The sequence below is a fragment of the Cavia porcellus genome, unplaced genomic scaffold (assembly GCF_034190915.1).
Source record: "Cavia porcellus strain 051 isolate PalLab524CR breed Dunkin Hartley unplaced genomic scaffold, mCavPor4.1 scaffold_9, whole genome shotgun sequence".
In the NCBI taxonomy this organism is placed as follows: Eukaryota; Metazoa; Chordata; class Mammalia; order Rodentia; family Caviidae; genus Cavia; species Cavia porcellus.
Genome location: NW_026947492.1, coordinates 4,105,702 through 4,121,075, shown reverse-complemented (window position 1 = coordinate 4,121,075; position 15,374 = coordinate 4,105,702). Strand labels below are relative to the sequence as shown.

Below are 15,374 nucleotides of genomic sequence, written 5' to 3'. Positions count from 1 at the left end.
AGGGAACAGCTTGAGGTCTCTGACATTACACCTGATTTCTATAGAACGAGAAGAATTGAAGTTTGGATATTCAAAAACAAAACAGGAAAATCAACAAAACAAAAACCCAAATATCACAGTAAAGCATTAGACACACTGCACTGAAGTACCTACATCTTAGGCAGAATTCCATAGACAGGCAGGCAAAACTTGGTTATGAGCTTAAGTATTTACAAGTTTTTCTGCTGTTTTATTTTACCCTTGTCTTTTGAGATGTCAGTGACAGAGCACTTCGTAATTTCTAAGGTATATGAGTCACACCCCTGTTCTTTCTCTGCCTAGCATGTCGCCTTTAAGCTGTTTCTTGGTGAATTTTTTGTTTTGGTAGTAAAGGAATATAAGGAGTTTTTCCTTCCTTTCTACAAAGTTAGGACTTAAACGAACAAAACAAAACAAATTTTTCTCTGTAAAAGATGGGTAGCTGATGCTTTTAGGGAAAAGTAAACTAACAAAAAAAACACCTCATGTTAAATCCATGACAAAAGGTTAGCAAAGGCAACTGAAATGTTATTCATTTCCAAATGGAAAGGTGGAAAAAGATGATAGAAGTAAAACAAATTGGAAGAAATAAAGATATTAAAAAGAACTCCACAAACTTGGAAAAGGCAGTAATAATTTAATTTCAGACACAGTAGATTTCCAACGAAAACAGATCAGAAGAAACAAAGAAGGTTACTACTACTATTTGTTAAGGTACAATTCAATAAGAAGAGGTAATGATTATAAATATATACACACCAAATACTGCCATGTCCAACTTCATGAAACAATAAATATGAGAAATTAGATAAAAATCGATATAATTGTAATGGGGGACCACAATGCCCCACTGGCACAAACAGACAGCTCAACCAGACAAAAAATCCAAAGAAACATCAAGCCAGGTGTGGTGGCAGTATATAGATTATATAGATGTAACTCTAGTAGCCTGGAGGACAAGGCCAACCTGGACTACACAGTAAGCTCAAGGCCAGCCTGCACTAAAAGCAAGACTCTGCTTCAAAAAACCAAAAACCCAAACCAAAACAAAACGAAGAGACAAACATCAAAGTTGGACTTAATAGATATTTGCAGTGTTCCATCCAATATCAGAATACATACTCTTCTCAGGAGCACATAGAACTTTCTTTAAAATAGACCACATACTAGTCTATAAAACATGCTAAAGTAAATGCAAAAGAATCTAAATTATCCCAAGCATACTATCAGGTCAGTGCAATGAAACCAGAAACCAATGGCAAAAGAAACCACAGAAATGATGTACAGATATGGAAATTAAATACTACCCTCTTGAATAATCAGTGGATCACAGAAGAAATTAGGGAAGAAATTAAACTGTTCCCACAATCAAATAACTCCAGAAGGATGTATCAGAACCTATTCAACACAACAGAAGCAGTCCTAAGAGGGAAATCTAGTGGTGAATTCCCACATCAGAAAAAAAGAATGAGCTCAATTATATAATCTAACGATGTACATACCTGAAGGTCTTACATAAAGAAGAACAATCCAAATCCAAAGGTAGGAAAAGATCAGAGAAGAAATTAATGAAATTGAAATTAAAAAATCAATACAAAGAATCAAAAATCAGAGTTAGCTCTTTGAAAGAATAAACAAAATAGAAAAACTCTAAGGAAAGAAAAGACCCAAATCCATGCAATTAGAAATGAAAAAGGTGAAATCACATCAGATTTTACCAAAACGATCACTGGTAACTTCTTTGAGAATCTGTACTCTCATAAAATGGAAAAGCTGGGCTGGGCATGGTGGTGCAGACCTACAATCTTAGCACTCAGGAGGCTGAGGGAGGGTCACCGTAAGTTCAAGGCCAGCCTGGGCTTCACAGTCAGTTCAAGGTGAGCCTGAACTATATAGTGGGAGCCTGTCAAAAAAACTAAAAATAAATAAACAAATAAACTGGAAAACTTGAAATAAGTGGATAGATTATTAGCTACATATGAACTACCAAAGCCAAAAACAAGAACATATGAAACCCTTGAATAATCCAGTATCAGTAAAAAAAACTGAAGTGATTAAAAAAAAAAAAAAACTACCAACTAAGAAAGGACCAGGTCCTGAGGAATTCGGTCAGATTCCACAAGAACTCCAGGGAAGATCTAACAAAATACTGCTCAAATTCTTCAGTGAAAATAAAAAGGAAGTGAGTGTACTCCCCAAATCATTCCTGGAAGCATTACCTGATTATAAAACCCAAAAAGCACCAACCAGAAGAGAGAACTACAGGCCAATCTCTTCAATGAACAGAGATGCAAAAACTACTCTGTAAAATACTGACAAATAGAATGCAGCAGATCATTAAAAAGATCATAGATCATGATCAAGTGGGATTCATTCTGGGGATGTAGGGATGCTGCAACATATGCCAATCAATAAATATAATAGACCACATGACAAGCAAGGACAAAAATCACATGATCATCTCCACAGATGCAGGAAAAGCATTTGACAAAACCCAACATCTATTCATGATAAAAACCCTGAAGAAAATAGGTATAGAAGGTCTTTATCTCATGCTGATAAAACTCACCTCTGAGGAACCAATGGCCAACATTATATTAAATGGAGAAAAGTGGAAATCTTTTCCTCTAAAAGCAGGAACAAGGCAAGGATGTCCACTATCTCCACTCCTATTCAATGCAGTCTCAGAACCATTAACTAGAGCTAATCAGGCAAGAGAAAAAAATAAAAGGGATACAGATAGGAAAGAAGTTAAATTATCATTCTTTGCAGATGATATGATCCTCTACACAGAGACCTCAAAAACCCCACCGAAAGACTCCTAGAATGAATAACCAAATTCAGGATACAAAGTCAACATGCCAAAATCAATAGTGCTCTGCACATCAAAAATAAATTCAATTAGGGAAATAATACCTTCTTCAATAGCATCAAAACAAATGAAATGCTAAGAATTAACGTAACCAAGGAAGTAAAAGACCTCTACAAGGAAAACCAGAGTACTCTAAAAAAGGAGATCAAACAGGAATCAGAAAATGGAAAGATACAGCCTGTTCCTGGAGAGGCAGAATGAACAGTTAAAATGTCCATACTTCCAAAAATATTCCAACCCCAATCAAAATACCAGTAGTATTCTGCACCAAATGAAGGAAAGCAACCCCAAATTCATATGGAGCCAGAAGAGACCTGGACTAGCAAAAGCAATTCCGGGCAACAAGGGAAAGGCCGAGAGCATCTCAGTCCCATTCTTCAAGCCACACTGCAAAACTACAGTGATAAGAGCAGCACGGCCCAGGCAAAACCAAACAAAGCAGACCAGACTGTGAGTCCGTGAACCAGAACAATGGGCAGAGAAGCCAGGAAGTCCCGGCAGAAGTCTGTACGTTGGTCAATAATAAATGGATAAAGAAAATGTGGTATTTATACAGAATAGAGTACTATTCTGACATAAAGGAAGACAAATTGAGACACGCGTAGAAACACAGGTGCACCCTGAGCCCGTATGTCAAGTGAAGTAAATCAGACACACAAGACTGAATGTTTGGGCATCTGAGATGAACACACAGTTCTCAGATGAAGATGTACAAATGGCAACTAAATACATGAAGAAATGTTCACCATCACTGGTCATTCGAGAAAAGGAAATTAAAAACAGTATTGAGATTTCATCTCACTCCAGAAAGAATGGCTGCCATCAAGAAATCCACTGATAACAAATGCTGGTGAGGCTGCGGGCGGGGAGGGGGAGGACACTGCTCCACTGCTAGTGGGAGGGCACACTGGTGCAGCCACTAGGGAAATCAGTATGGAGAATTCTCAGAAGACTAGGATTGGAAGTTCCATTCACCCCAGCTATTCCCCTCCTGGGTATTTTCCCAGAAAAACTGAAAAGGTCATGTCACAGTGATATATGTGTACCCATGTTCATAGCAGCACAATTTGTGATAGCTAAATCTTGGAAACAACCAAGATGCCCATCAACTGCAGGGTGGATGAAAAAGATGTGGTATTTTTATACAAAGGAATAGTACTCAGCTATAAAAAGGGAGGATCTTGAGGCCTTCACAGGTAAATGGAGACAACTTGAGACTATCCTCATAAGTGAAATAAATTACAATCATTATTTATAAATATCACATTGTATCTTAATTTAAAAATAAATAAGAACTGTAGGAGTAATAAAACCCAAAATGTTTAATTGCTGTTGTAAAAAAGAGAGGAAAAGAAAGGGCTCTAAAGGATATAACTGCATGTATGTTTAAGTGTGTGGGATTGATAACCATATTACTGAGTTTTTGTTGGATCATTGACCAGAACTGTGTGCAATTTCACTGTGTGAATGTCCACTTTGTATGCCTTACTTTTGTAACTTGAACAACTATTTCAAAGAGGGTAAGATTAATTTATCAACTACAGATTTCTTATTGTTTATTTTTTAAAATTATATATTATTTCTACCCTTTTTATTTTGCTTTTTTTTTCTCTTTAAATAAAATTTTAAAAAAAGACTGAATGTTACATGGTTTCTCTTATATGAGAAATTCAATATATAAATACGGTACAAAAGAAGCCATGCACGGTGGTGTACGCCTGTGATTGCAGTGCTCAGGAGGCTGGGGCAGAAGGATCAGTGACGTACGAAGCCAGCCTGGGCTACACAGTGAGTCTGAGGCCAGCCAGACTACATGGCCAGACCCTGTCTCAAAGAACAATAAAATAAAACACAGACAATAAAGAAGAATGCAGATATTGTAATGTAGCATGGCCAATATATCTAAAGTGTACCTTGATTTAGTAAACTGGTTTTTATGATTTTTTGGCCTGTTAGGTCTGGCAATTAATCTGTATTTGTGATAATTAATTTGATAAAGACATGAAATAAATTAATAAATCCCGACACTGGCAAAAAAAAAAAAAAAAAAAAAGGAAAAAGAAACAGTGGTGGATGGGAAGGAAAGATGAACCAAGATGTGTTCTGTCCACCACCGACTCGCCACAATAAATGTAATCACTGTGCATTGCAAACATGCACTAAAGCAAATCTTAAACAACCACAAAACTATGGGAGTGTTCTATTACTGTTTTGCATTTTCACCACAAAAAATGACAAACTGATTCAAATTTTGTAAGTCTACATTTTAAAATAAACGAATGAACTAAAATACTTGGTTTTATTCAGAAAATCTCATTTGGAAAAAGAAATAAAATTCCATAGATGGAAAACCCATTATGTGCCCTAAAATATACATACCTGGCATTAAAAGAAAATGAACAAAAATCATCCATCTTCCTCAAAATGCCCAGACAAAAACTAACAGCAAAGTTCATAGAAACCACACAGTTTCAATACACAGGTCAAAGGTTTCCACTCACGTTTACAGCACAGTCAGTGCAGTGACCAGGGCAGGCTGCTTGCTTCTTACCCTTCCTGCGCCCTGTGAGTATCTAATCTAGCTAGAGAACCACCTCTCCTCATCTGGATGTCTCCCTGTTTTCTCAGTGTAAGGACAAAGCACCACCATTTGTAACTATGCTAAGCTTTTAATCCATGGCTATCTCCCTTAAACCTTATCCAAAATAAACCTCTCTGCCTCCCACACCTTGGGCTCTGGCTCTGCTGCTGCTGCTGGGCTCAGGTGGGCACGCACCCTGCTGTGCGGCTGCAGCGGCTCCCGCCATCTGACTCCGCCAGCACAGCACACTGAGGACGACGCGCGGTCAGCCACGCCAGCCCCACTTCACACTACCCACAGACACATCCCCCGATTTTAATACGCTAGGTTTCTGTTCCCTAGAGAATAAAGTGTAAAATCTACATGGCATGGAAGACCCTTCACATTCTGCTCCTCCCTGTTCCTCTTCTGCCTCCGTCATGCCTACGATTCTACATTTAACCAACACTGGAATGGTTTCTACCACTCTAATCTCCGTCTGTCTGTCTACTTCTACTTAAATCCCAGCAAGACTCCGCTGGAATAGCTGCTCTTTTCTGACATTCCCCCACTCTTCGGGAAGATTAAGGTTCCCCCGCTTAGGTCACCTCTGTAGTTCATGTCCTCCCCCAGTTTTCTGGGGTGCGAGGGCATCAAGTCCAGGGCTGTGCTCTACCACTGAGCCACACCCCTCGTACAGGCCTTCAGGGTAGCAAGTCTCATGCTGCTTTGCATAGAGCTGCATTCTTAGATTTCAACATACCTTTGTGATGGCCATTATTATTTTATTAAGGTATAATTGGCAAATAAAATTATATATCCTTAATGTGTACAAATGATGATTTGACACACACAGACACTATGACATGACTTCTATACCATACTGCACTGGGCACGGCACAATACTGACAATGTTTACTGAACAGAGTTTTGATTATGGGAGTAAAGAATCTTTGAAGAGAAAAACATGGAAACTTTTATAATTGTTAAAAAGAATGGGAGAAACAAGAGATCAACAAGAAGCAAGTTCCCCTCTGTAAAACACACCAAGCGCGGGCTGTCACTGCCAGGGGACAGCCGGACCCCGGCCCCTTCTGGCGCGCTGGCTGAGAAACAGGAACAGCCAGCGCCCCTCTTGCCTCTAAGAGACCTGCTGATCAGGAGGAACACAGCCCGCAAAGATAGCTACTGAGGTGAAGAGCAATTTGATGCTTGTGGTGTTGGGTGTTTCACTGACTCTGCAGGTCTAGGGCTGGTGGTCTGATCATCTATTCAGAGCATAATGATACACAGTGTGGCCTCTATGGGGATCTCCTCCTGAAGGTGGTAGCCACTGTTAATTCCCTATTATCTTGTTTTGAAGTCCTGTATCATTTTCATTGTTTTGTTGGGTTGGGTTTTATTCTGTTTTGTTTTCTTTGATTTTGTTGTATCTGATGGCATAGACAGCTATTTCAAAGATAGTAAGAAATATTATAATAGTTATTTTGGATTTACTATTATCTTGTTTTGAAGTCCTTTATTTGTATTGTTTTGTTTTTATTGGTTTTACTCTGTTCTGTTTTGTTTGATTTCTACTATGTCTGAAGGTATTACAGCTGTTTTGAAGACCACAAGAGGTATTATGGTAATCATTGCTGACTTTGTACTGTTTTTGAAGTCCTGTGTCACCACTGGTTTGTCATGATTGGTTTTGTTCTGCTTTATTTTGCTTGTTTTTATTCTTTAAAATTAAAAAAAAAAAGAATGGGAGCAAAACAAGCAAAATAATCTCTACCCTTCATCTCTATAACATAAACCAAAACTATTATATCAAGGCAAGGCAAGGTCTTCATTCTGCTCCCATCACCGTGTTTCTTTCCGCCTGTAACCGCACTGCAGCCACCAGTCACAATGCGGACAGGGAGGCGAGACCGCCAGCCAGCAGCCTGCACACTTCTCAGTCCTGACATCTCTCGCACTCAGGCACAGGGACCTCCTTCAACAGAGCCCAGCTGCAGCTCTGCCACCTTGTCTCTAACAGTGAATTCATTCCCCCAGTTGCAATTACACATGAGACAAAAGAGACGAATAAAGGATACTTGAGAAAACGCGACTTCATCAGGAAGAAACGCTCCTGAATCTGCAGAGCTGACTCTGCATGCCCAGGCTCATGCAAAGGCTCATGCCTAATGATTTCAGAGTCAGCTGCACTCCGGTTACCTGCTATTTTGATATTCATGTTGTTATCCAGCAGAAGATTTTCAGCCTTGAGGTCACGGTGCACAACCTTCCGACCATGACAATAATCAACAGCAGAAAGGATTTGCCAGAATTTCCTCCTGGCTTCAGACTCATTTAACCGGCCATGGTTAGCAAGGTAGTCTATAAAAGAAGAGAAGACTTAAGATTATTCCCCAGTAAGATAACCCCAGTATCAACCTTTAGGACTTTTTCTTTTGTTACCTTTACCAGTTTTTTTTTTTTTTTTTTTTTAAGTGAACAGTTGATGTTCAAATGATACGCAATTTTCTAAGTTTCTTGCTTTGGGAGAAGTAAAAGTCCACTCATACCTCACTAAAGTCCAGATAAATAGTAAGAACCCAAGATCAGGTAATAGAAAATGGCTCAAAAATCATAGCTCATTTAAAATGATTTTCAAATTGGGTGTGTCGGTACACTCCTGAAATCCCAGCTACTCAAAGGGCTGAAGCAGGAGGATTTGAAGTTCAAGTCCAGACTAGTAGTGGGGGGAAGGGATATTGCTCAGTGTCAAGGTCCTGGGTTGCTCCCCAGTGCTGCACACATATAAAACCCATTACCACCAAAACAAAATGCCAGAGAAGTAGTTCAGTACGAAGGATCTGGGTTCAATCCCCAGTGGGGGAGTGGGTGGGGTTCATGCTAGGCTCTTGTATTTTTTTTTCCCCAGTATGGGACTGAACCTGGGACCTCAAGTGTGCTAACCAAGCACAGTCTACTAATAAGCTATGTCCCATCCTTTTTTATTTTATTTATTTATTTCAAGGAGACTATAACCCAACAATACAAAACAGAATAAAGCCAATCAAAACAAAGCAGTAGACGAGGTACAGAACTTTAAACACAGACAACAGGTCATCAACAATGGCTACCATAATAGATCTTGTTATCTTCACAGTAGTTGTCCATTTCCTCAGACAGAGTAAAATTGAATAAAACAAAACAGAATAAAACAAATCAAAATAGAGTACTGAATAAAACAAAACAATAAATTGGAACAAAACAAAACAATACTGGAATTCAGTGCAAGCTAACACATGTAGGGTCCTCAGTACAGCCAACCAACGGCAATTTAACACATCACAGGGTCCTCAGGCAGCCAATCCAGTGCAAGTTAACATATCGTAGGGTCCTCAGGTTAACATGCAAATGAGCACATCCATGTTTCTCATTAAAAATTTTAACTGACTACAGAACAAACTTATGAGTGTAAAGTTTTAAAAAATTCCTTTTTCTATGTTTGTACTGACTATTAAGTGAAATATAATTTTATACTTGTTGACTTTAATAATATCTTTTGTGATTTCTATTTGCATACCTCCACATCATTTTGCTTTTCTGGTAATTGATTTTTACTGTATTTTATTTATTTGTTTATTTTTAAAATCATGGTCTGCAACCAAATGGCCAGTTTAAACTCAACATCAATGGTTTGAGCATTACTAGTGTAAACAAGTAAACAGGTAAATAACAAATTGTAATAAAGCTTAGTATAAGAATGAATACACCGTAATAAATGTATCATTTTGTAGATATCCTTGTAAATATTCTTAATTTTATGAGTTTCCAGCCTCCATAAAAATAAGATAACAGGGGCTTCGGATTTAGCTTAGCGGCAAGCAGGTAGTTGTGAGTTTGATCCCTGGTACGGATAAAAAAAAAATGGATAACAAGCCTTTCAGGTTCTAAAGCTATTGACATTTTTTGGGAGGGAATTTCAGCGCCTTTACGCTGACCTACAAGTCTGGCACCTTTTTTAGTTTTTATTTTTTGACAGGGCCTTGCTAAATTGCTGAGGCTGGGCTTGAACCTTTGACTTTCCTGCATCATCCTCGCAGATAGCTGGGGTTACAGGTGTCACCCATCATGCTTGGCCTGAAGTTATCAACATTTTGTCCAACTTGCTTCAATTTATGCTTTTCTTTTTCTGTAGTAACACACACCCAACCTTGATATTATATTTCACCCGAAATACTTTGTGTATATCACTGAAAAAGTCATTTTCTATATAGCTATAAAATCATTGCGCCTCACCAAATCAACAATTATTTAACACCATTTAGTACCGTGTAAATTGAAATAGCCCCAGGGGCTTTATGTGAATCAGGATCCAAACAGGATGCGTATTTTGTCTTTGCTGTCCTTGTACTTTATGAATACCTCCCCTGCTCTCCACTCTTCCTCCTCTTCCAGCCACTGATTAAACACACGAGGTTACTTGTCCTATGCTCTAGATTTGTTCTCTGCTTCCTCAGGATATAGTTTTACTTACCCTTTAAGGCCTCACAGTGCCTACAAACTGGAACTCACATGTAAAGGATTGAACAGAGTCACAGGCTGATGGGGAGGGCGGCAAGAATATGTCATGGCTGCATTTATCAGGAAGAACGTACCGTCTGGGTCTCCTGCTCTCAGGAGTGTTTAGCTCACTTAGGGAGTTCTGCCAGCAAGTGAAAGCTTGTCCACTCACGGCAGGATTCTCACCAGTCTTTCTGCTCCTAGCACAGTTCTCAAACTCCCCTGCGCATGCACTGAACCCTTGGACGACTTGCTAGCTCTAGACTGTTGGGATCTATCCTTAGAGGTTCTGATAGAACAGATGTTGGAGTTCCAAGAACCTGTATTTTTTTAAGGAAGTATTCAGGTATTCTTGAGATGTTGCCCTAAGGACCACGCTTTGAGAACTTTAGTTTTAGTACCCACTAGTGGTCCCGACATGAGTCAGTAATTTCATTAAGGATTGCAAGTTGTGCTTTCCTAATTTTTTTGATTCCTACCATAATTATTGTATAACTGTCTCCTGCAGGGAATTTTCCCTTGTCAACTGGGATTAGTTATTCTGAAATACCACCTGAATGGGTAGGGGAAGTGACTAATGCTAAATTCTTTTTTATAAACACCAACTTTCAAATTAAGGATTTGACACACTATTTCCAATGATAACTATTATGATTTCTAAGTAGGGCTGGGGATTTAGCTCAGCGGCATAAGCACCTGCCTTGCAAATGCACAGTCGTGAGTTCAATCCCCGGTACCGATTAAAAAAAAAGAATTATAAGTATTCATTTCAGCATTTTTTTCTCTTTCACAATTCTTTTAATTATTACAATGAAGCCCAGGACTTTTATAACCTTTCACACTGTTTTTTAAATTTTTGGTTTTGCACCACTGGAGATTATTCCCAGGGGTTTATGCATGATGGAAAAGTATGCTACCACTGAGCTATGCTCAGTCTGTTTTTTGTTTTTAAGATGACCACAGAAATATTCATCAACTTGGTGTTTCTTTGCATAATAAAAGTGTTCTATGCTTATCTTGAATATTTCTTGCTTCAAACATGGATTTAGTCATTTGTCTAAGCAGTTGGGTTCTTTACCCTGGTGGAAGGTATCTGGGTGCTTGAGATGCTTATGACTGCTCGGCTGGCCTTGCTTCTAAGCCTTCAGAGGCAGAAGAGAAATGCCCCTACTTATCTACTTACCTGCTTACCTACCTACTTACTTATCTGTCTGTCTATGCATCTATCTTAGTACACGTCAGTAGTACACAATCTTTACATTCCGTATGTGGAGTCCATACATGTACATAAAACATCTTAATTCCCCTGCATTCCCTTCTCCTCCTCCATCTCTTGATTCCCTCGCCATCTGAGGAAGATCTGTCTCCCTACTTCCTATTATTGGTTTCTTATTTTGCTCTTTATATTTTGGGTCTATCTACGAGGGAAACCATGCGATATTTTAGCTTGGTTTCCCTCATATGGTTTATTAATTTCATGGACCTGGGATGTTTATTTTCATTTTAATTTAACATTCTAGGCATTACATTTCTTCTACTTTTTTCTCTTTTACATTAGAATTTTTGTTCTTAATAACTTGGTTTGTCTTAGAGTAGATTAACTTTCAAAATAGTTGCATTCATATTACATACTGGATAAAATGTAAAATTAACATTTTTATCTTGAGATTATACTGTCTTCTAAACACTATGTTTTAAAATTACTTGAGAAGGCTATCTGTGGTGTGTGTTATGGTTGACATATTGCATCAACCTGAGAAGTTTAGAAATTTAAGTAAGTCACTCAGCAGGGAGGCAGGATCCTGACTTTGCAGACATCCTGAGGCTGTGCAAGAGGAGGGCAGGAGACGGTGTGACTGCTACACCCCTGCTGGGGCACAGGGGTGGAGGGAGGTGGGCAGTGGGACCTGCTTACAGTGTAAGGGAGGAAAAGACACTTGTTCTCCCCTCTTTGCTCTTGTCGCTGTGCTGTCTTCTGCCTTCCTGAAGTGTTGCCCCTGTGCCAGGCCACCCTGCCACGGAGCCAGCTGCCTGTGCACTGAAACCTCCACAGACTGTGAGCTCAACAAATCTTTCCCTACTTAATTTCAAGTGTCAGGTATTTTAACTCAGCAATGATAGAAGAGTAACTAAGACAGTGTGTTACTAACATGATATAAAGAAGGGGGATTGGTTTCAAAAAATTAGGCCTTATTTCTCTTTCTTCTTTGTTGCTGAGTACATAAAGCATCAGATGTTTAATATGATGCTAACGCTAATGCTCTGCAGTAAGATACAGTCAGAAGCCTTGCTGCCCTCTCCCTCCCCTCTCCTGTCTATAGATAACTTTTTCTTTGGGTATGGGACACTGGGGCTGAACCCAGGGGTCCTCTGCCACCATGCTACACCCTCAGACTTTATTTATTCATTGTGTTTGAGGCTGGGAATGCTACATTGCCTCAGGGGGCCTGGAACTTTGTAACAGGCTTAGCCTCTTGGGCAACTGGGATTATAAATGTATGCCACTCGTTATAAGTAACTTCTTAAATCATTTTGTGAGTACCCTTTTGTGCTTCATTTTATGGGAAAGTAAGTCTATAACTGTATTTTTCCTACTTCTTCTCTGTCTCCTTTCTTTATTTTTTGTTGTGCTGATGTGAATCCAGGGTTTTGTGCATGCCAGGCAAGGATTCTATCATTGAGCTACACCCTAATCCTCCCCGTTTCTTACAAAAATATTTATTCTTTTTTTTTCTTTTTTTAATCAGTACCAGGGATCGAACTCACGACCATGCACTTGCAAGGCAGGTGCTTATGCTGCTGAACTAAATCCCCAGCCCCTAAAAATATTTATTCTTTCACTTAAAATTTCATGGCAGAGCTGGGCATGGTGGGACATGCCTGTAATCCTAGCACTTGGGAAGCTGAGGTAGGAGGATTGCTGTCAACTCAAGGCCAACCTGGGGTATAAAATGAGTGAGTTAAAGGCTAGCTTAAACTGCATAGTGAAACCCTATCTCAAAAATATAACAAAAATTTATGGCAGAATACATAAATTCTTCATACATTTTTGGTATTTAATAGAATATTGATATTTAATTTTTTAATATTTAAAAAATGAAAAATGAAAGCTTAAGAGTCAACCTGCTTGAGGTCAAATTCTGTCAAAATTGCTATGTGACCTTGAACAAACTATATAACCTCTCAACTCCTCCACTTGCTATTCCAAAAGTGGAGAATCTACCTTACAAGATTAAATGGAGATTGAAGGAAATCCAGTTAATGAAGGTAAAACCTTGGAATATTACTTGAATATAAAAGCACTAAAAAAAAGGTTAACTATTACTTCAGTTATGACTGTCACGGTAACTGCTGTATTATGCTACTGGGGGTGGACTCAGGCCACCTTCCCTTCCTTTCTTGTCCACTCATTAGTATCTTTATCTGGCGTCTATGTTTCACACTCACTCCACTTCGAATTGCTTTAAAGCCACCAATAATTTTCCCATCCCGTCGTTACCCTTTCTCAGTTCTCATTTCTGTAAATTTTCCATTATATTTAAACTAAATTGGTCTCCAAAACAACTGTCCCTGTTCATTCTGTTTACCTGGTGTTCCTCTGTCACTTTTATTAACTGGCTCTTATTTCTCTTCTAACTATATCAAACTACCAGTCTAGTCTGGGACTTTGTTTTCTTTATTCTGCTTTCCTCATAGAACTAAACTGGTCGCCAATGGAGAGAGAACACTCTAGCCTTGGATCTTGTGTTCACAAAACCTATAGAAAACTGAATGAAAATTAAACATACACACAACTGCATACATAAGATATTGCATGTGATTTTAAGGGGGGCTATTGATTTAATGCCAGTGTTAGAAACTCTGCCCTGGAAACTGTGTTACTTAGAATTTTAATAAAAATCTCCAGATTTGCCAAGTATGCCCTTTCATTTGCCAGTTTGACCTTTCAATACTTACTTATCTATCTATAGAAATTTTCTTTCTGCCACATCAATGTTATCAAACAGCTTATCTTTCTAAAAGTTTCATTACCTCTCCCTAGGGCATTATAGCTACCATCTTACAGTCACTTACCCTCAAAAATTGAAAAATAACCTAGCAACCTCTAAATCAAGAATAGTGGAAGTCTCAAAACTTAGGCTTCAGATTATACAGATTTCTGTTTTAAAGATCAATGCATTCCTCTTGGTCTTATAGATAAATCACACCATGAGATCCTCCTCCTCCTCCTCATTATTTAGCTGGATCTGTTGCCTGTTTTGGAGGGACAGAGGTAACCTTCCCAGCATCTATCTAATCAAAGTAGGAAAATGAAATCAGATGAGTTCTCTTGAATTGCAGAGATGCTGAAAACTTTGCACAACCAATGTCAGTCCTCACAGCGTTTAGTAAGAAATTATCAGCATTCCCCAGAATTGGCGCTAAAAGGGAGTCCCAAAGATTAATAACGTTTGCAGTTAAATATTCAATATTATATTAAAAAGATTTAATTTGTAATTTCATCAGTTTGTAATTTGGGAGTATGCAGGCTGATGCCAATTTGACATTTTATTCTTAACAAGTCTTCTTAAAGACTCATAATTAAATCCTGGTCATAGGCTACTAGCTCACAAATTTGTAAAGACTTCACATCTCTAACCACTAAATTTAAAGAGAACAAAGTGTTTTCAGGAACATAAGCACTTGAAGCCCGAAGTTCCAGCGAGGAAACTGACACTGGCTCCTCCGCGCTCTTCACAGTGTTCTGAAGCCTGTTGCTCTCACTTCCCACATCTAGACCTGTTCTCCCCTCACGGTTTTCCCTTTTCAATTACAAACATATTATGTGAAATACTTCTTCTTATCCGAGATCAGAACTCTATAGTCTTTGTCAGTGTAGCTTGTGCTGGTTTTTAATCAGGCAATCCCAGATAAGACATAACTAAGAAATGAAAGTCTAGAACAAAAACCTGAAAAGTTTTTAGCACATTAATATATGTACCATCTGACAGGTGAACACTGATAAAAGATGAATTGGGTGTCTGATCTGTAACAAACTAGAAGAATTTAGGTTCTCTTCATCTTACATGTTGCATTATAATACTATTTATAAAATTAAGTTATATTAAACTTTTAACCTTGAGGCATATTTATATGAAGCTACAGATTATGAAACATTTTGCATTATTCTATTTGTTTCTGCAAGCACATAATCATTTCAAATTGTGTGCCTGACAAAAATTAGGGAAATTGTTGCTTGTGGTATGTTCTGGCAATTTAATTGTGCTTTCAGCAATTTCCCTACATTAGACCGTTTGCATCTGGTATTCTCTGCATCAGTTCTTCGAGCTATGTGAAGCACTAAACCACACGATGATCTTCTGAGAAGTAAACTGATATTTTAGC

The 15,374-nt window shown here is 38.5% G+C and overlaps 1 protein-coding gene across 1 annotated transcript in view; it reads right to left on the bottom strand.

Annotated features, from left to right (window-relative positions):
* Positions 1–15,374, bottom strand: part of Sik2 (salt inducible kinase 2) — a 120,062-nt gene that overhangs the window by 41,995 nt on the left and 62,693 nt on the right. Inside the window, exon 4 of the mRNA XM_063255728.1 lies at positions 7,653–7,814. Coding sequence (XP_063111798.1) covers positions 7,653–7,814 — 162 coding nt within the window. The remainder of the gene's footprint in view (positions 1–7,652; positions 7,815–15,374) is intronic.